Source organism: Poecilia latipinna, unplaced genomic scaffold, assembly GCF_001443285.1.
Source record: "Poecilia latipinna isolate Pla-1442-1.1 unplaced genomic scaffold, P_latipinna-1.0 Scaffold438, whole genome shotgun sequence".
Taxonomy (NCBI): Eukaryota; Metazoa; Chordata; class Actinopteri; order Cyprinodontiformes; family Poeciliidae; genus Poecilia; species Poecilia latipinna.
In genome coordinates, this window is record NW_015113054.1 from 374,569 (window position 1) to 396,706 (window position 22,138).

The 22,138-nt window shown below is 38.2% G+C and overlaps 1 protein-coding gene across 4 annotated transcripts in view; it reads left to right on the plus strand.

Moving 5' to 3' along the window:
* Window positions 1–22,138, plus strand: part of dnajc6 (DnaJ (Hsp40) homolog, subfamily C, member 6) — a 33,749-nt gene that overhangs the window by 8,169 nt on the left and 3,442 nt on the right. For 2 of the 4 annotated variants that reach the window (XM_015038346.1, XM_015038343.1), the window contains 17 exons: window positions 3,373–3,508; window positions 9,508–9,557; window positions 9,814–9,962; window positions 11,452–11,574; window positions 12,644–12,777; window positions 13,002–13,196; window positions 13,420–13,537; window positions 13,816–13,895; window positions 14,042–14,235; window positions 15,098–15,124; window positions 16,075–16,440; window positions 17,119–17,262; window positions 17,692–17,793; window positions 18,497–18,634; window positions 18,717–19,052; window positions 19,556–19,704; window positions 20,026–20,202. In XM_015038346.1, coding sequence (XP_014893832.1) covers window positions 3,373–3,508; window positions 9,508–9,557; window positions 9,814–9,962; window positions 11,452–11,574; window positions 12,644–12,777; window positions 13,002–13,196; window positions 13,420–13,537; window positions 13,816–13,895; window positions 14,042–14,235; window positions 15,098–15,124; window positions 16,075–16,440; window positions 17,119–17,262; window positions 17,692–17,793; window positions 18,497–18,634; window positions 18,717–19,052; window positions 19,556–19,704; window positions 20,026–20,202 — 2,618 coding nt within the window. The remainder of the gene's footprint in view (window positions 1–3,372; window positions 3,509–9,507; window positions 9,558–9,813; window positions 9,963–11,451; window positions 11,575–12,643; window positions 12,778–13,001; window positions 13,197–13,419; window positions 13,538–13,815; window positions 13,896–14,041; window positions 14,236–15,097; window positions 15,125–16,074; window positions 16,441–17,118; window positions 17,263–17,691; window positions 17,794–18,496; window positions 18,635–18,716; window positions 19,053–19,555; window positions 19,705–20,025; window positions 20,203–22,138) is intronic. The other 2 variants (XM_015038345.1, XM_015038344.1) reach the window with 2 other exon arrangements.

Consider the following 22,138-nt stretch of genomic DNA (forward strand, 5'->3'; position numbering starts at 1 on the left):
ACAAAATGGCACAGTGAGCTGTAGTCTACACAGAAATCCTCCCTCAACATGATCCTGTCATGTTTCTGATAAGATGATGGAGCTACTGACATTTTCTCCTCCACAGCATGGCTGAAACTAACGGTGGAGGTGAAGAAACCTCATATATTTAGAGAGAAATCCTTCAGATTGCTATGAAACATCCTCGTGGAAGTTTTCCAAGTTAGCCATAAACAAGCGCCATTAGAATGGTTTTGAGTGTCCTCGATGTGGTCTGAATGTTGGCTGTAGTTTTTCTTTGGATTAGTGGAAGTACTGGAAGTACTCGAAGATCAGTATGTAGAGATACTGGAAAAACAATATATAGAATGTAGAATAACTTGAGACTTTTTCATGACATTGTATATGAACAGCTGCTATATTTTCTCTTTTCCTTGTTCAACAGAAGATAAAAATCATATGAAGGTGCGGAAAAGGGAACAAACTTTAATTAAATAAATCTCTGTATGCCAGACATACTGACAGCTTGGAGCTGCAGCTTATCAGATCTGTAATGCCGTTGTGTCATCCTTTCTGTAGCTTTTAATAACCAGGAAAGGAGAGCTATACCTCTGGTTAATCTGTACGGTGAATGACTAATAATGTGTCAACAGCATTATCTATAGTTAGGCCAATTACAATTTATTTGACAAGGCAGTCAAACAAAACCAGGCCTGGGAGTGTAGGAGCACTAAAATGCAATGAAGCTTTATTGTTTACCTCTGTTTGTGTCAATGACATTGGTCAGTATAATGAAACAAAAAAATGGTTTGAGGCTTTCAGAAAAGGGCGATGCATTCGGAGAACCTGCTAATCTGACTGGAGACAACTAGTAGCTTCTGTTTTCTTCTGTTTCACTTTTAATTTGGACTCCTCAGCCATTCAGTGATTTATATACTAACAGAAGTATTTTAAAGACTATATTCTGAGCTAAAGGGAGACAGTGTAAGGACTTTACAACTGGGGTGATGTGCTCTATCGTCCTGGTTTTATTGAGAATGTGAGCAACAGCTTTCTGGATCAGCTGCAGCTGTCTGAGTTTTTAGGCAAAGTTGTAAAGACACTGTTGCAGTAATCAATGTGTTTAAAGATAAACACATAGATGAGTTTGTCTAGATCTTGCAGGTACATTTCTCCTTTAATCCTGGAAACTGTTTTAGGTGATAGAAGGCTGTCTTTGTAATTGTCTTTATGTGTATCTGAAGGTTCAGGTCTGAGACTTTCACTATACCCAGACTATGGGCTTGGGTATAGTGAGAGACTATACCCAGGCCTAACTATTACAGCTAGTTCCTAGTTTTAATAGTTGAATAACTTGATCACTCTTCTGTAGGTTCAAAAATAATAACTTCAGTTTTGGTTTTGTTCAGCTGAAGAAAGTTATTTCACATCTACGCATTGATTTGTTCCATGCATCTGCTCAGTGCTTAAATGGGTTTGTAGTCACTTGATGATGTTAAATATAGAGATGCGTATCATCTGCATAGCTGTGGGATTATTAATTGCTATAATCTGAGATAACAGGAGCTCATAGATATTAAATAAGAGGGGTATCTTGGGGTACCCTGAATGTGACTTCTGCCCGCTCTGACGAGAAGCTGCCTTTGGTCTGTTCTTTAGGTAAGATTGGAACCAGTCAAGTACTGTATCAGAGAATCTGACCCAGCTCCCTAGTTACTTCAGTAATACGTCATGGTCAACAGTGCTGAATGCTGCACTGAGGTCCAACAGAATCACTGCTGTGGTTCTTTCACAGTTGGAGCTTATTTGATGTATTTATGGTTGAGTTAGTAGAACAGGGTCATTTTGTTTTGTTTGGACATCACATTGATACTGGATTGGATTAACTCTCTACTATTTTGAATTTTCTCTGTAAAGCAGTTAGCAAATTTCTTACAGGTCATGATAGAGCCCCTCCAATCAGAGGAGGGGCTGTTAGTCTGTCAGCCATCTTTGGTTACCCCACATATTTTACGTCATCACCTCAGATTGTCATCAGAAAATCCAATCCATGTTGTGCACTGATGATTCCAATCTGTCTTTTCTCTTGCTGTTTAAGAGAGTCAGCTCACACTTCTACAACAATAAACTGTAGCACTTGCTGAAGGTGATTTTTGCTGTTCAACAAGTTATTTTATTACGCTTGATGATGACATGAGACCACCAGTTGTTAATTGTTAATATAAGTGGATTCCCTTCCACTGCCTGGATATAAGGAAAATTATGACACTGCTGTTGCTATGGTGCAGGTCGCAGATTGAAGTGGATGTAGGCAGGGACCGAAAGGAAAAGATGAGGGAGAGAAGCCCTCAGATCACCAGTCGGGTGCTGACTCAGATATAACAGTTGGATGTCTTCCAACATTCGCCACAGATACACACAAGTGCAGATGGTGTGTAATTTATTGAGTGTCCTGTTTTTGTGCCCTTGTGGATCAATCCTTTACAAGCAGATGTATTTATGCTATGACTCATAGGCTCATCATTTCAAAGTGAAATGTTAATGTATCTACAGGATATCGGCATGAAATAGGATATAAAAATATAGACTATATTTGTACTGCATTTAATCTAGGCAGTTTAACACTTTTATACATCTACACAACCTTTTGTGAAAACACAATATGTATACATGTTTACAAGAAAGAAAAAAAACTACATTTTCATTTATTTTATTTTCCCTCTTTATATACATTCACAATTAAATGTCTTTGTTGAGGACAAAGTGAAATCTAAGTCAAATGTCTGTAATGTGTGGACAAACTTTATGGATAAAGCTGATTCTGAATAATTTATAAACACACAAAAACAAAAATGATCTGAGACATTAAACTCAATTCTATAAATAACATGTTTTTTTTTCCATTGTTCACCTATACCCTTGCAGTAAAAAAATGCAAATTAGCTAAGGCTATAAATATTTCATTGTTCAGTATTTGCTTATAGTTGACACTTCTACCAGTGCAAATAAATAAGTAAAGAAAAGAAATGAAAAAATAATCAGACTATCAAACAGCAGTAGACTTTAAGATGCATTTTGTTCAGAATTGTCTCTAGGCAAACCTTCAAGTTGATTAGCAAGTCTAGTGGTTATAAATTAAACACTGTTAATTTGCACTGTTGAAGGATTGTAAAATGAGACACTTAATAAAAACTGGTTACTGCTGGTTGTCTGAAGTTTTTACCTTTAGACAATATTAAGCTTTATTCTAATCAAGTTGTCGTTTAGATGTTTTGTTTTTCTCACAAATGGCCAGTGAGTTGCTTCTGAGCAAATTCACACCAGTTTGTGAGTCAGTCTGGGATTTATTTACTTTTACTGGATTCATGTTTGCTAAATGTTCTGTTTTTTCAGATATGGACGCTGGCTATGGAGGAGGGCTGTTGGACATGGTGAAGGGAGGAGCTGGCAAGTTCTTCAGCAACTTTAAGGACAACTTAAAAGACACTCTGAAGGACACCTCCACAAAGGTCATGCATCAGGTCGCCACGTAAGTGAACACATCACTCCTGATGTGGAGTAATTTTTCGACTCCCTGCATGAATATACAGATCTTCTGCCCTTATTATAATCAAAGCATATATTTTCTCCTACTTTCAAGTCTTTCTGTTTTCATTCGGATTTTGTGTTATTTTTAGCTTTTGTGATGCTGCCGTACCACGCACCTAACAGAATACACAATCTATTTCAGTTTGATTGGCTTTTCAAACTGAAAAGCCAATCTAGAAGACTTTTTGACCTGAAATTGTCTGAGGATTTTTGATAATCTTTGCTGTAGATTTCAGCTGGTTAGAATTAAATATTGTTACATACATGAATAATGGGTTTTGTAGAAATCACTCTTGCTTAATTTCTACTCTTTATTTTGAAGACATTACTTTTCATATTCATTACATCTCAAAATGCCTCTTTGTTTTCTAGATGAGGGAACATCCATCATGTTGGATATAAAATGATATAGTACAGCTGTAAATATCATTTAATACTGTTGATGTTGATTCTGGAAACTGTCTGGAGTTTTCAGTGAACAATGACATAAAAATACACATAGCTAAACTCTACTTTGCATGCATTGTTTGGTTACAGTAAGTGTCTGCGGGAGCTTTAAGAGTAGAAATGCCCAGTGTGGATGGAGCGGGGGAAACGAGAGGTTGACACGGCTGGGTTGTTCCAGTGTGTTTGTGCACAGGCATCTGCTCTGGGCAGCACAAAACAGCCTCTGTGTAATCACAAACATACACTCACACATACACACGCATCCGTATGTGTCTTGACTCAGCACATTTTATGGTATTTATCCCCCTCTCGTGCTTCCCCTCCTCCAGTCATTCTGTCCTGTTTTCATCTCAGCTCCATCTCTCTGCTTCTCTGTCTTTCTGCTGTCTTTTTCTCCTCTTCTGGCTGAATTATTCATGTGAGCCCATTGTGCCAAATGGCCTGTGCACTGCTGATACTAACGTATTCATTTCATTCAGGCCATGCGTGCAGCGGTGTGTGTTTGAGTGGAGTGTATAGGTATTTGCGAGTGGGCGGTCATAAAAATAGAGAGGCGGGTGCAGGAGAGACAGAGAACAGTTCAGAATATTACAGAAACTTAGAGTCACTTATCAGAATTGCTGTTGTTATTTTTGTCCCTTTGTGCATCTGAACGCAGATTGTACACTTTGAATACCTGAGGACAAAATTTAATCCTGGACGAGACATCATGATGATGATGATGATGATGATGATGACTACGACGATGATGATAATGCACATTTTAACTTGGAAGCCAAATGATACAGTCTTCAACTTTCGCACTTTTCTCAAGTTACAACAGCATTGTTTATGTGCTAGAGACCAACACAAAGCAGTCCATAAAGAAAAATGACACGTAGTTTTCTGCATTTTCTACAAGTAAAAATCTTTAAGGTGTGGTGTGCATTTGTATTCCCTCCCCCAGTGTTATTTGGGTCTACTGGTTTTCTGCAAGCATTTCTATTACACTTTGTGTATTATTGGCCAGTAATGTCAGTTTTGGTCTTCTCTGACCAGAACTACTTTCTTTCATGTCTGCTATGATCCATTCATGACTTGTGGTGATCTTTAATCAGGATGTACTTCTTTCATTAACAGCTTTCTTCTTGCCACAGTTCCACAGAGGACAGATTTCTGGAGGGCACGTCTAGACAGGTTTTCTAAACCTGAGCCGTTAAACTCTGCCTCTTCTCTAGAACTACCATGACAAAACTGGTTTACAGTTTTATCATGCCGTTTCTTTTTTCACATTATGGATTCAACCATTTTATGTGAGATGTTCAAACTTTGGGATATTAGTGTAAGCCTGCTTTAAAATTCTCAACAGCTCCATCTTTTTCTGTCTGTGTTCATTGTCATTTGTAATGCTGTTTGTTTACCAATGATCTAATATATATGACTTTACACTACATGACTCATGAAGACAAATGGTGGCACTAGATTTTATTTTGGGGGTTGAGATTAAAGGGGGCTGAATACTAGCTTGCCACATTTTTCTGATTTTTACTAGTAAAAAAGTTTGAAAACCACTTGTTGGTTTCCTTCCTCTTCATAAATATACGTTATTTTGTGTTGTCATATTATTTAATGTCCCAACAGAAAACATACAGTGTGCAGTTGCAACATGACAAAAGGTCACTACACAGATATACACAGCAATTCAAAACATTTCTGTGAAGTAAATGTTACAGAAATGTGAAAATTGTTTATACGTGAAAGGCATCAAAATCTAAACTGTAAATTTAAACCTGTTTCAAAATAAGAATATTGTTTTTGTGCTTTCTAGAATTGTAATATTTGTATGAAATTAAGGAAGATAGTATCAACAACTGGACTATTACTGGACTGCATGGATAGTATTTGTTTTTAGTAGTAAATCCTCAAAGAGTTGACATTTGGTTTTAATTTCCCTTAGTTGTGTGCTGAAGATGTGTATTTTTAGAAGAAATTTCCCTTTGAATTCTGACTGAAAAGACATTCACTGGGAGGATCCATTCTCAGCGTGCCGTTTTTTTAAACCAAACTGTTTTGACGAAAAATGACATGTTCTGAAATAACCCAAGTCATTATATTGCTGCCTGTCTCCAGCAGCCATTGGGCAAATGGGAGGGTATACCCTGGACTGATGAATATTTAAACAAGTCTGAGAGAAAGCTAAACTAATCTGCACATTAAATATTCCTGTTCATATTTAAGCAGCACTGTGGGGACCTGTTTGAGACTCTTTCATAGTCCATCTACAAAGCAAAAAATCAATAATAAAAATAAAGACGGTAACTGACCGTCTGAATCTGAGTCCTCGTCTTCCTCTTTTTGCCCTGGATGCTCTTCTTCATGAATGACCTGCTGGCATCCAGGGTACTTCTTAGCAGTGCTTTTTATTTTTCAGTTTCTTCATGACGGTTGGCAAACGTATTGATGCATTAGCATCTCCCTTTGGTAACAGCTTTGCAATACAAGCCATTAAAATGTAGGACGTTTGCATACTGTTCCTAAAATTTTAATTTATAAAATAATTGGTCATCTTCTACTATGCAGAGTATCTGTTACATTCCTGTAACATTATTGTGCATCTGCCTTGCTTGTGTACAATATATACCCGATAAATGACACTTCAGCATTGTCTCTCCTCTCATCTTACACTGTGGAGTATCTGCTGTATATGTAATATGATATTTCCTTCTGTATTTCTCATTAGGAATCATAAACCTGTTTTTTGGTTGATTGGCGCTCTATGGGTCAGCGGTGGAGCTGTGGCACCCTGTACAGACGCATTTAGTCGTCAATGCAGCTGAAAACACAGGAAATAAAAAAAAAAAAACAATGCTGAAATGAAAGGCAAATGAAATTCAAAAAAGCACAACAAACCATAACTATTTATATAGCTGACTGTGTCACTAATTTTAGTAAAAGTTTAAAAACGTCTCTCTGGCAAGATATGCCCACACACCTCTGTTAGACATCTAGCCTGTTTTTTCAGCGTTTGGGATTCTAGAAATATTTTCTAGTCACTGTCTGTCTCGGGTGCTTTTTTATTTTATTTTTGTACCTCCTCACAAACTCTGCCTGTGCCAATTTGCAAAAATAACATCCCTGCAACTGTTCAGAGAGAAGTCGTGAGCATATTTGAATAAAGTTAAACTTTTCAGGCTGCAGTCCTTACTCTGCCTCTCATTTGACGCCCCAGTGACGCTCTTTAGGTTGCTGTGGACCCCAGTCTCATCTATATTCAAAGCAGCACAGCCTCTTTGTGTATGTACCTGCAAGAACAGAGAATCTGCTGTAGACTCAATCTGGGGCAAGTATTAAACAGTATCATTTTGAGGAAACTTCAAATGAGTTGGGATGGAACACATTCATCCCACCAGACAGAAACGCATCAATCTTCCTCTAAATTCATGCTGTTATTCTTTTATTTCGTTTTAACTTGTTTCTAATCATCCTGGTTTTATTGACTTGCTTTTCTTTAACTCGTCCAACATAAACTGTTTGAATGCTTGGAGTTTTCAAAAAAGTGTGGTAAAACAGATAATTTGAAGCTAAAATAGAACCGAGTTGACTTGAACCAAGGTTAGTTTTGAAAGAGAGGAGCTGTCTTTTTCTTTTGCACTCCACGTTTTGTAAATAGAAATTGGGTCACAGACTCGGAGTGCAAATATTCAAACAGTGTTTAGTTGTTGACGCATCACACTTGCAACAAAAAAACCCAAAAAAAACAGACATTTTTGGAGCGGAGTAGAATGAAGGAACCCAGATCAAAGATGAGATCTAACCCACTCTGTCTTAATTTGTGTTTCTCATCACTCTTTATAAGCAGCTTTGCAGATGTGCAATTTGTTCTAAAACTGTTTCATGCTCCAATGTTTACTTCCTAATCATAAAATACAAATTACAACTGCTGTATGAGTGGAATCATTTTTCAAATGGTGTCTTTGAGAAAGTTCACATCCATCCATCCTTCTGTACATACATTCATTCATACATACATAGATCCTTCCATCAATTCAGTCTTCGGACCATTTTTCCATTAGTCCATCAAAAAACATGTAATCTTTATGAGAAAAAGTTGAAACCTTGAATATACATCGGAAGTTTGGGAAAAAAAAGTTTTTAAAAGTGGAAATTCAATAATATAGATCTGAGTATATGATAATACAGCTTGTTGTGACATCATGCAGACATTTCCACTGGGTCCATATGTCAGCCCCATGAAATCAGAGAGGTGTTTGTTCGTGGTCAATCAGCTCCACAGGATTTTCTCATTATGCTACAAATGACTCAGTTATGCACATAGTTGGCACTCAAAATTTGTATTACTGTCCTGGTGTCATCTGCTGAAGTTAAAGCTCTATAATATCAAAGACATGTCAATCATGTCTCATTCATCATTATTGGGTCCATGCTGTTTACTGCAATTTCTCTAGTGCTGCAGTGGTGGATTATCTGTGTGTAAACAGTGCAGCTACTCCCAATTATAAAAAAGAAATATTACATTGAAGAACTGAAATGAAAGGCAATGGTGTTTATAAAGAATTCCCTCATGGCGTCCCTTTGATGCTGAGTAGCCCGGTAAACTGTTGTAATACTAGAAAAAGTCAACTTTTATTCACCCAGACTCACATGTGCCTCTGCTGCTCATAAACCTATCGAATCTAAACGTTAAGATTTGAATTTCAGGCAACACGATGCTCTGACAGTGATTAGCAGAAGCCCAGATAAATCTACTGAATGCTTGAAGTTTAATTCCTGACCTTGTCTTTGTGTTCTTGCCAGTTTGTAGACGCGACATTTGACCTCCTCTATGGATTTATGGAATCGGTTACCATGTTTTATTATGACCATCTGACACTCAAAGTCTGATCATTCCCAGAAACACAGGAATATAACATTTCATTCAATTAAGGTGATGTAGAATGCAGGAATGTGCAAAATAATTCACACCCCATTTCTATGTTTTGTAATATTACAACCACAAACATCAGTGTATTTTATTGGAATGTTATTTGGTAGACCAACACAAACAACAGAATTACTGTGAAAAATAATGGTCTATTGATGAAGAGGAGAACAATGGAATTTTAAAAAGTGTTTGCCATGAAAATACATTTATTTTAGGATTTTAAATCGGTTTTCAGGTAAAGAAAGGCTTTTGTCTTCCTATGAAGATTGTTTTTAACTGGACTATAGGTAGAACTGCATAACGTTTGCAATATTTATATTGCACACACATATATTGCCTGCGACAGACTGGCGACCTGTCCAGGGTGTACCCCGCCTCTCGCCCGGAACGTTAGCTGGAGATAGGCACCAGCACCCCTCCCGACCCCACTGAGGGACAAGGGTGTTCAGAAAATGGATGGATGGATGGATGGATGGACACATATATTGCGATGTCTATGTATATTCATAATACATTGTCCAATTCTAATTAGAAATTTAAAAAATGATTTTAAAGCCTTTTGTCTGTTTCAGGTACACTAAAGGAGAGCTGGACATTGCGTATATTACATCAAGGATCATAGGTAAGATAAAACTGGTTTTTAATTAACTTACTCTTTGTCTTTGTTTGACCTTCCTTTGTAATAATGATTTACATAATCATTAATATGACGATGGAGTGCAGAACGAAGTCAGCAGACAATGTATTGTGTCTAAACATGCATCAACATACCATTGATAATCATTCTCTAATGGTGACCTTTTTTATATTCTAAGTTTTAACCGTAATTATGCAAAATTCTAAAGTAAAAATTTTCTGAGCATCTCTTTTCCTTCCAGTCATGACATATCCTGCTGAGTCAGTCCAGATTGGCTACCAAAACCATGTTGAGGACATCCGCTCATTCCTCGACAGTCGTCATGCCGACCACTACACAGTTTTCAACCTTTCGCAACGAAACTACCGTGGCGCCAAATTCTCGAACAGGGTTAGTGTGATTATGTCTCGTATGTTTTATATGCTTGTTTTGGTTATTGGTTGCTGTGGCACCGAGTTTATTTGAATATAAACAGATTAATTTGCTTTCTGGATGGTGGCAGAGTGACACCAGAAGGACCAGCTGTTCAAGTCTGTTAATTTCTCCATATCAATACAGTTTCCTCATGATAATTGACACTTCAGGAAAGAAAGGTACAGAAACATTTGAATAAACAAAGAAATAAAAAGACAGTCTTTGCTGCAATTCCGCTTGTTAGACTCCCACTAAAGAGCAAAATGGCAAAAAGGTGTTACCAAGTTTTTAGTCTATATTTTCTTCCCAAAGTTTATGTATAAAATTTAATATAACAATGAATACGTGTTACTGAATTATAGAACATCCTTGTAACTTGTATTATTTTCGCAGATTATTTCTTAACATGAAACTTTTTTTCTAAACTTGATAAATATGCTGAAATTAAACACTGGATTTTTCTACATTTCTCAGTGCATTATTATGCTTCAACTATTAAATATGAATTTGTGGCAGTGGATATGTTTTTTTTATATTTATGTTTTCCTGATTTATACTGTGATATATTAATATATTAGTATTATATATTGATATACTAATATGTCATATGTTACTAGAATCAAAGGACATGTGACAGCGCATTAGTTTTTTACACCTCTGAGGCGAGAACGTCGTCGTCTCCTTTCTTCTGATTTGTGAGACTGATGTGAAGATGACCAGCACATGACCTGCTGTTACCGGGGACATGCTTTCTGCCTCCTAAAATGCAGCTGATTCAGGTCTCAAAACGGGGAATATTACCTGATTAATCCCTGTGCTATTGTCACAGCACACTTTTAGTTAGATAAATTGACCTTTATTTGCATAAAGCTGTGCAAGATTCCTAAAAATGGCATTTGTTAATTAAAAAATCTTTGTATTTATACTTTCTGTTGCTTCATTGATAGTAATAAGAGAAAATTGTTGATTATTTTTTAAGGTGAATTCACCACAGCATTTTTTCTAAATAACTTGTGTTATAGATGATATCCAAATACGACAACTGAGCCATTTTAATATGTTATTTTTTTAGGTTTTTTCGCCTCTCTCCATGGGGTCTTTCCTAATGGCATGCAGCACTTTTGCACAGCTGGGTTTGAATTAAAAGTTAAAGCCTTCATGGGAGCTCTCTTAATAAAATACTGCCACCCTGCAGCAGATAAAAATTGAAACGCTGTGGAGCATAAATACTTGTAGCAGATGACTCATCATGGCAACTGTTGTGTTGTTTTGCTCTGTGCTGCAGTTTCTGACCTCCACCTCTCCCTTTTCCTCCCCCCATTTTTTCATTTTCCCAAACTGTTCATCTTCCTTCTGCCTCCCTTTTTGTTTTGCTTGATTTCATCAACCCTTTTTCTCCTTGTCTTCTAATCTCTCTCACTCTTTACTGCTCGTTTCACCCCCATTTTGTCAAACCCTTTTCCAGGTGTCAGAGTGCAACTGGCCTTCTCGCCAAGCTCCTAGCCTTCACAACCTGTTTGCTGTGTGCAAGAACATGCACAACTGGCTCAAACAGAACCCAAAGAATGTGTGTGTCATCACCTGTTCGGTAAGATGCTCAAATCTCAATCAGAGCTTCAGATGTAGTTTTGAGTAATACTAAATACAGTTTTTACTTCCATTGTGCACCAAAAGAGTAACTCTGAAAATCACTTTGCACTCTGCTAATTTCTCATACCCTCACACACACACTGTGATGTGTTTTGGTTCAGACTGTGCAAACTGTCTCTGCTCTTATTTAGTGACAGAAACACTGGCATGTGGGGGGAGATGTTATTGCCAAGCTGCTGTGGTTTGGCAGTGGCTTGGCAAACTTCTCCCTCTTGCATAATCTTCACCAAATTTGTTTCTCTTTGAAGACATTTCCCACTGCTTCCAGTCCCCAAGAGGTTTGTGCTTTACTGCGACCTAAAATAAACTGCAAACAAGTTATACTGGAAAGAAAAAACTCAGGAATTTAAAACATATGTTAATATTTTATTAGGTGGGGATGTAATAATGCATTCAGCTTACAAGATGAGGCAATACAAAAGAGCCAAAACATTTTTTTTTACATTTTGTTCTATGCAAATAGATAAAATGTTTCATGATTACAAACTTTCTTAAAGAACCTCTGTCCAGTGTAGATTCAAAATATTTTTGGATTTTTAATTCGAGATAAACACACTCCAGACTCATCAAAAACTGTGAAGTAGCCCTTTAACATTGCAACATCGGGAAGGCCAGCTCTGTCTTAGGAGACAGAAGAACTTTAGTTAAAATATGAAAACGTCTCCCACTTCATGCATCAAACTGTTGTAGAACTATAGAGATCCTTCAGTGACAGACTGCTGCATACTAAGTACACAAAGTAGGGCTATAAGATATTGTTTAACCTTCTTTATTCTAACTAAAAGTTAAATGTAAGGTAAGGTAATTTTATTTATATAGCACATTTTCAGCAACAATGCAACACAAAGTGCTGAAACGTAGAAAAAAAGTGGCTCCAAATGATAGAGTTGTACTGCTCTCCTGTCAGACTTCCTATTATCTGCTAAAAGTCTTACCCTCTCCAAATAAGTAAAAGTCAGTTGTAAGGGGCAATAATTGTGGAAGCTGTCTGCTTTGTGTGCACACAGGATGGCCGTGCTCCCTCCGGCGTTTTGGTCTGTGCCATGTTCTGCTTCTGCCACCTCTTCAGCCACCCAGTTCCTGCCATGCAGCTGCTCAGCGCCAAGAGACCAGGATCCGGACTCTGGCCCTCACACTGCAGGTTTGGATCCATGAGCTCTGAGACGGATATGAAATAAATCACTTTCAGTGTAATAAATCTGTGATTACATGAGTTTCACTTTTAAATTCAGTGGAAGGATATTGAAAGAGGTCACTGGAATCAAATTATTTAGGAACAAATACTTTGAATGAAATAAAGAATGATTTTAAGTTTTTACACTGTAAATCAAACTACATTTTTCTGTAACTTTTATTTCCATACAGGTACATAGGTTATGTATGTAGCATGGTATCAGAGAAGCCCACTCTGCCGCACTCCAAGCCCTTGGTGATCAAAGCCCTCACTATGAGTCCAATCCCCTGTTTCAACAAGCAGCGCAGCGGCTGTCGGCCCTTCTGTGACGTCCTGATTGGAGAGACAAAGATCTTTACCACAGCTCAGGAATACGAGAGGATGAGGTAAGAAAAAAAATAAAAATTCTTACTTTCTAAACAAGCTGACAAAAACAAAATTAAATCGTTTTTGGAAGAGTAATGTCATGACATGTAAGTGCTTTTGTGTCGTTGCTAAAAATTAATTTTATTTGACTAAGAATGGTTTTCACTGTCTAAAAATGTTCATCTATGCTATACTGTACTATCTATACTATCCCCAAACTGTTCCTGGTTCCCATTTCATCAGAGAGCACAGGATCCAGGAGGGGAAAGTTGTTTTCCCCCTCGGTGTGAGTGTTCAGGGAGATGTTGTGGTTTCTGTCTACCACATGAGGTCAACGATTGGAGGGCGTCTGCAGTCAAAGGTAATGTTCCTTAGATTCCTGCAGCAAGATCCATCATAGGAAACTAATAATCATAGTAAAGGACACTAAGGAGTGTAAAATCTTCAACAATCTAATCAGTTGTTAGTTCTGTTTTTAGGAGCAGTGTTTGTGTTTGTATGTCTGACTGCATGCAGTGACATACAGTAATAACCTTAAACTTATTTGCCAAAAGAGTCTGCAATGACTTTTTAAATTATTCTTGTTTCAACAATGTGGAGCTGGCTAAAAATTAATCCTTGTCTTGTTTTTTTTGCTAGGTGTCCAACACTCAGATCTTCCAGATCCAGTTCCACACTGGCTTTATTGCTCCTGGAACCACCATGTTAAAGTTTAACAAGTGAGAAAAGAGGCTTCATATTTGTCCCACTTCTATGAGATAAATTAAGTAAAAAAAAACAAAAAAAAAAAAAAATCATTTTTTTTATTTGGAAAAATAAGTGTGACCACTCATTTCCTTTGCACACGCCGTATAATTCTCCGTAGACCGGAGCTCGATGCCTGTGACTCCCCGGAGAAATATCCTCAGCTGTTCCATGTGATCCTTGATGTGGAGGTGGAAGGAGTGGACAAGCAGAAAGACTTGACGCCACCGTGGGAGCAGTTTCCCTGTAAAGACCTGAGTCCCAGTGTGCTCTTCTCCGGCCACCAGGAGCATCAGGACGCACTGGCTATTGCAGGTATTCAAATGCTAGTATTTAATCCATGCTACATGTGGATTAATAGCAAAACTGAGACAACAATTACTCTGGGAACTAATTAATCTGACAACCTTTCAGAGCAGGAAAGTTGAAAAAAAAAAGTAAAATGGTACTGTTTTTTTATTTTATTTGAATTTATACAGTATTGTTTGTTCAGAAGCTGCTCTGTGTTCTTTAATATACTGCACACAATAAATAAATTGGATTAATTGAACATTTTTTTCTTCCTTTTTTTTCCTAATTTCTAATAATTGTTTTGGTATCATTTGACATGATTTGAGTGCACTTTCAAATTAACTCATTTATTTTGACTTTGAAATTACATAAAATTACAACCATTGCCCCGGCTACAAAATAAAGCAACCTATCCTATTTTACAAAGTCATATGAAAAGATTTGTCTAAAGCTGCAGCTTAAAATAAACACTGGGCTTGTTGCTAGTGTATCACATGCTTCTTTTAGCTTGTATTGTCAAAAGTCTATGGTGTACTTTTAAAGTAAATTCTTTTATGTTTTTGTCTTTTTCATTTCCATCTCTGTGTCGACTCAACTGTAACATCTGTTTATCTACGAGCAAAAATGCAAAAACAACTATCTTATGTCACTACATCTAATTAGTACCAATTTCTTATGTTAAGCTAATTTAATGCAAACTTGAATTTGATCCAGAAATTAGTGAAGAATGATTAGATAAAGTCTAAATCCATCTTCCAAAGTATTCTAAATTATCTCATTTTCAAAAATTCTACATTTGTTCTTTGTTGTGCACTTTCAACAACATATTAGTGCCTTCTTGTTTTAACAAAAATAAACTGACGTGGCCAATTTTTGTTCTTGCAAGATGAGATGGAGGGCTTGGATCTGGAGGGTAAGAAGGAAGCAGTTCGTGGATCTATTTAAGGAAACACACAGTGGTCATAGTTAACGAGGGCCTGGTTCAATTCAATCCCACTCATCCAGGAACTAGATTAAAATATCGACACATACATTTTGTGCTAATGGAAACTCTGTTTGGCTCTTTACTTTTATGATGTGCATTGATTGAATTGAAATTAAGCCCATGTTGTTATTAAGCAACATATCACTTTGGTAGAAACGTTCAGCTACCTAGGGACTTAAATGGATAATGAAAAACAGTAAAACCCGTCCACTGAAAGCCTTTGTGACAACAGCAGACAGTATTTTTAGCTTGTATCCAAAGTCAGAAGCCCTAAAACTACATAAGTTCCCTCTAAAAGTCTCCTATGAAAGCAAAAAAAAATAAATCTGTTTGTTATTCTACCAAGGTGAAATATTGCTCTTGGTTTACACTAGCTCAGGTCGACTAAATGTGGTAACAGGTCCATGATGACGACGTGTTCTGGGCATCACAGAGGGTTTCAATGGGACCGAGCAATGGCTCTGCTCTAAGCAGAGGATAGAGCTCCTGGTCTTATCTCTAAGACTGAAATCTGCCTTCCTGTTATCCAGCAGCTTAATTCTACAGAAGAAACCTTAAGAGTACTAAATCAGAATCTCTCCTCTATAAAGCAACACTTTTTCCTACTGTTCAATCAGACCTTTTTGTACAACTGTTTAAGTGCACAGTAGATTAGCTGCTGCTTGTAGCAACTATAACCTTTGTAAGCTCCCATTGTTCTCCAGTTTATTTCTGCCTCAGTTCCTCTTAGCCTGCTTTTTGCCTCCGTCTGCTTTGTGTGGAGTTATTCCCCGTGTATCTGCTTCTATCTTGTCCACACGTTGCATTGTCTAACTTGAACAGATTTTTCTTAGGGCTTCCTACCTAAAGCGTTTTGTTTCTATCATATCCCACCGAAGAACCAAGTCGGCAACACGGAGAAGGTCGGGCCCATTGTGAGGAGAGCGAGCCCTCCGATGATGAAATGTTGTCGCTGTCGAGCCAGCGAAGCAGCATCAGCGCTGCCTCTCAGAAACCAGAACCTGCAGCTCCAGTTCCTGCCGCACCGGCACCCACTGAAGAAGTGGACCTTCTTGGCCTGAGTGGGGAAGACATCAACCGCCCGTGCCCCTCTTCTCAGCCTGCAGCGGCTGCAGCCACTGACCTCCTGGGAGATTTGTTTGGGGCTCCGCCGCAGCCGGCCAGTGCGCCTTCATCCACCCAGTCCACTCCGCACAAAGTGGCCCCCAATTCTGCCTCACCGAGCCCGTCCCCTGCTCCACCAGGTGAAACGCTTGAAAATACATTCAACTTAAAAACAAATTTTAGGGGGGGGGGTGGAAAAACACATAAAAACCACAGTTATAATTTTTAATTTAGAAAATGTTTAGAAAACAGATTTGGATGTTAGGTGAATGTTTTGATTCTGTTGGTAATTTGCCATTAATAACTTAATACATTTGTTCTTACTTGAACAAAGTAGGAAACTGAAACTTTATTTAACAATTTTCAAAGTCTGAATAAGTATGAATGAAAAATGTTGTAAGCAAACATTTTTAAGTTGCATCCTTTAAACATTTAACATTTTCTCTGGTTTAACATTTTGATCATTTTATTTTTGGACTTAATAAAACATGAAATGAAATACTCATCTTTTTGTTGGCCCATTCTTGAAAGAGTATTTCAAGCTGAATCCACTGATCCGGTTTAAATTCTAATAGAATTTTTTAGATGATTCTAAATTTATTTGGTTTATCTAGTTTAGTCCGTCCAGTCATTCTAACTCTCCTTGATAACATGAAAACATGAAAAAAGTTTAGTTCTTATAATGTTTTGTTGTTTTTTTTTTAAATTACTTATTATTACTTTTTAAAAAGTTACTTAAGTCCCAAAGGAACAGATTATAACTTTAAAATAATCATTTGTCACAGAATTGGGTTAATGATTCGGGTTGTGTCCTGCAGCATTTCATCCTTTTGGAACAGCTCCTATCCCTAAGCCTCAGGAGATGATGGGCTCATTCCTCGGACCAGGTAATGTGGGGCAGCCAGACCCCTTTGTGCATGCTGCTCGTTCTCCATCACCCACCCTGCAGCCTACAAGCCTGGGTAAGGCATGCTTCTGCTGCTTTGCTGCCTTTTCACATACAAGTCATGTTAGGCATGTGTTATAGTATTGCTGTGCTGATTGCAATGTTATGCATTGTTCTGCTGCAACGCTTTTCTAGATTTTTTTGTTGCATTATGCAAGAAATGTGGTTTCATTAGTTATGCAGTTTATGTTCTGCATTAAATAGTTTGCATGCTTACGTACAGTTCATATATTTAACTATTTTATTTCCAGCACTTTCCATTCTGCATAGCAATTCAACCTGAATGTATTTACATTTTGTGATATTGCTAATTATTAAATTAGATTACAAAACAAATTAAAAAATGTCTGCAAAAGCCTTATAGCAACACATGTCATTTGAATCATTTTGTATTCTGGGTTCACTGTGTGCTCTTTCTACGGCCAACCTTTATGTGACCGTACAGGCAGAAGCTCCCCTGTCCCACCCGCCACACCTACCGTCAACATTCAGCAGCAAAATGCCATGGGAGGTTGGGACTGGAACAGACCTGCCACCACAAACACAGGTACACACACAACCACTCAAAACACTGACGGACAAACCAGTTTTTTTGCTACTACTAAAATCCATTGGCTAAGCAACTATCATATATGTGCACTGAGACATTTGTCTACATTTACAGGAGACATCATGCTGAATTAGTGGAAAGTGTGCCTCTAAATATGTGAATTAAAGATGTAGCAAATGGCTTTTCAATCTCAAAGAGCAGCACTGTTTGCTGTCACCTGTTGAAAGCTTAATTGTGGCGTAGATTGTCTGCTGAAAAATCTGGAATGTCAGTCCTTTTTTCTTGAGGATTTTAATATTTCTCCAAACTGTACACTAAGCTGTCTGTTTAGTGTACTGTAAAGCAGTCTTGGGATCTTTGCTCTTCTATTTTAAATAATAAATCACTCATTGATTTAGAAATAGCATCACAACATACTTTTTGAAGTCAGATGTTGATCGCTCCTCAAGTACTGGACAGTGGATTTCTGTTAATTCAAATATTTATTTTACCTCATTAATTGCTTCCACATTTCCTGTGCGTGAGTCTGAGAAGAAGAGATATGCAATCTGAGAAAAAAACATTTGCAAAATATTTCCATCTGCTGGATTTGATTGGCATGTTCTGCATTGTTGAGTGCAACCTAAGAAATGGGAGGGAATTAAGGTTGCACAGTTTCATGAATTCTTTTTTTTTTTTTTTTTTCAATTTTTTTGTGGAGGGGGGGGTTTTGGTATTGGCAGTCGATCAGCCACTACCAGTCCGACAGGTTCAGTCCACAGCACGCCCACCCACCAAACTAAGCCAAACACCTTGGATCCATTCGCCGACATCGGAAACCTGTCTGGAAGCCTTGGAGGTCTGACTCCAAAGATTTGCTCTAAATTTTTTGTCACATTTTATACTGGCCAGTTTACCACCATTTCTGTCTTTACCCTCAGGTGCTTCTGGATTCTCCAGCAAGCCCACCACTCCAACAGGAACAACTCCGTCCTTCCCACCAATGGGTTCCCCGTCGCGGCCGCAGCCGTCCCCTCAGCACACAGGAGGCTGGCAGCCCCACACGGGAGCCAACTTCTCCTCCTGGCAGCCCAGCGCCGGAGGTGGCGGAGGCTGGCAAGCCCAAGGACAGGGTCCGACTGCCCAACCAAAGCCCAGCCCCAGCCACACCTCCATTCCTCACACATCGCCTCAGAATCGACCCAACTACAATGTTAGCTTCTCGGCGATGGGAAGAGGCTCTCCGAGCGCGGGGGGCAAACCACAGGCGGGAACGGGTAAATAAATCATGTTGACTCTTGAGCTGTACACAGTGCTGTTAGAGTGAGAGGTTGTAATTAAAGATTTATTTCTAGAAAATTTTCAAAATATAAGTTATAAAGGGTTTCGCTTGAAATGCAAAACAAAACCAAGCTGACAAAGAACTTTTCACCAGCTGGCATTTGAAATATATTTGACTGCTCTGTGTTATAATTACAAACACTGAGCCCTGTGGTACTCACAAAGTAAATGAGGTTTGCAATGAAAATGTATAATTATCCACTACCAGTCCCACAGGTTCACTCCACCTGACATGAGTGTTATTTTTTAGTGTATTTTGACAGTCATTAATTGTAATAAACTGAGATATGTTAGTCTTTGTGATGTTTTTAACATCTAGATTTCAGAGTTTTAATTAAATAAGATTCATATTTTTTACTTTTGGTTACTATATGACAACAGGTTGTGTTATTGTAATTGCAGGTGTTAAAAAGCTTTATTCCATGCTTTTGTGTTTCAGGTTGTAAGCCCAGAGCTTCGGATGCTAACTTTGATGACCTGCTGTCCGGTCAGGGATTTGCAGGGACCAAAGAGAAAAAAGGCCCCAGGACAATAGCAGAGATGAGGAAGGAGGAAATGGCCAAAGAGATGGACCCAGAGAAAATTAAGGTGCGAACACCAACAAACATAAAAATATTCTTACTCCATCTTATTTCCTTTAAGGTCTGATATTTTTAAACCCATTAACTTAGAAGTGAGTTGGTAAGTTTACAAAGCAATTGGCTGTCACAGCCTCAGAATTTTTTCCAGAGTTAATGAAGCAGTCAGTGTTGGTTTTCTGCTGCCAAACTTTGGTTCATCTAATTACTCCTTTTGAGATCCACCAGAGCCAGAACTGCTGAAAGAGGTTTTGTTAATAATTGTTTCAACTCTGGTCCTTACTGGCCAATGGCGCCTCCGTCTCTGCGCTCCCTTCAACTTGTGACACAGATTTTGGACTGGATCGAGGGGAAGGAGCGTAACATCCGCGCCCTGCTGTCCACCATGCACACGGTGCTTTGGGAGGGGGAGACACGCTGGAAGCCAGTGGGCATGGCTGACCTGGTTACCCCGGAACAGGTCAAGAAGGTTTACCGCAAAGCAGTGCTGGTTGTTCACCCTGATAAGGTGAGGAACATGATTAACAGGAAAGACCCTGTGTGTACATGAAAACCTTTTAAAATTTAGCTTAGGCCAAATTGTTTTCCTGTTAAGCTGTTTTACAATAATGTCTTATTTTGGATCTATGAAGAAAAATCAACTACTTTTACTTTCTTCATATAAAATCAAGTTGACTTTTGGTCCTTTTTCGGCTTGATTTAATAAGACATCGCAAAATGAAGTGTTTGCATATTTTACCAAAAGTCTTCTAATTGTAGATTTACTGCAAAGTGGTTATTTTTGCAAATTAAAACATAAAATCTATTAGTTTTTTATACTAACAGCCGACTTTACAAACAAAAGTGGACATAGAATCATAATTTCATGGTGATATATGTTAATTTAGAAAAAGTAAAATCAGTTATTTCCGTGTCCAGCAGAAAAAGCAACTTTAATTTGAAGGTGTACTGCCAGTGGATTTTTATAAATATGTAATTTGGTGTTTTTCCGCTTTCTGCCTTGTACCTTGCTGAATATTTTATTGTGGACGACATTTTTCATATTTTACATCATTAAAATACACACAGGAACCCATCAGAAAACCTGACTGTGACAAGTCAACTAAATATAAAAAGTAAAGCAATATAACTGTTGCAACTAAACTGCTATATACTTCAATCTTAATACAAATAAAAAGTGTAAATATTGAAAATTCACATGTTTAATTGTGATACTTATTAAACACCTTAAATCAGAGGTTCCCAAACTGTGGGGCGCGCCCCCTAGGGGGGGCGCCGTGCCATTGCAGGGGGGGCGCGGGAAGCCGTTTGAATGAAAAAAACCCAAAAACAAACAAACACAAAAAAAACATGAACGCTGTATGCGCTGGGTTTTTACCTTAGAACAGCCAACTCTCTGTTATTCCTCTGTAAATTTGATGCAGTAGGGGCTTCCACACTTCCCATATCTGTGTCCTCTGTCACTTTTATCAGCAGTTAAAACCGTTTAATCCGTTGTTAACATGCTGTAACCTGTTTTTCCGAGCCGCCTTTAAACGCAACACCTGTGCGGCAGTGAAGGAGACCTGCTGCTGCTGTGCAGAGCTACGCAGGTGTGTTAGAATCATGACAGCAAACCAGCAAAACGCAAAGAACTTTTCACAGTTTTTCCCCCAAACTGACCGACTGAGTTGAGTAAAGCTGTTGGATGCAGGTAATGTTAGCTAAAGGATGACTAGCTAGCAAATATCCATACAGCACCTTAAGCTTAACAAGTAGCCTGTAGGCTACCGATGTTGTTGTATATGTTCAGCTACATACATTAATTTTGCTCCCAAAAAAGTCGAAACCCCCCCTCGCCCACCCCCAAGGGGGCAGGGACAGGGAGAGGGACGGGGGGCCCAGAAAATGTTTAGAAACCACTGGGGGGGCGCAGGAGAAAAAGTTTGGGAACCACTGCCTTAAATAATTAAATTTTTTAGGATTATATGTCTCTAAACCTCAGAAGCAGAGGCCCCATCTCACCCTGTATGTGCAAGAGGAAGGGGTTACATTGATATCTTCAACAAAATGGGTTTTTTCATGATACTAAATATTTGGTGCCAAGACAAATTACCAGTTACTTCTTTTCACAAGACAGTGAGAATTTTATTATCCTTTTCCTTTACCTGCACAATAATTTTTTCATACATGACACAAAGAGTGACAACACGACAATACAAACAACCACAACAAGAAGTACCTGAATGACATTATGACTGAGGGATTCAAATACTTGTTTTAAAAAGTCAAACATGGAGCTTCCTTCCTGATGGACGGATTTCGCTGTTTCTTGAAGGTGGTTGACTATTTCATGTATTGTGATGTTGTAATCAGGAACAAAAGTGCAGCATTCAGATCCGATGACAGCACAAGTTCCTCCCTGAGCGGCTAACAGAAAGTCCAGGGCGGCTCGGTTTTGCAAA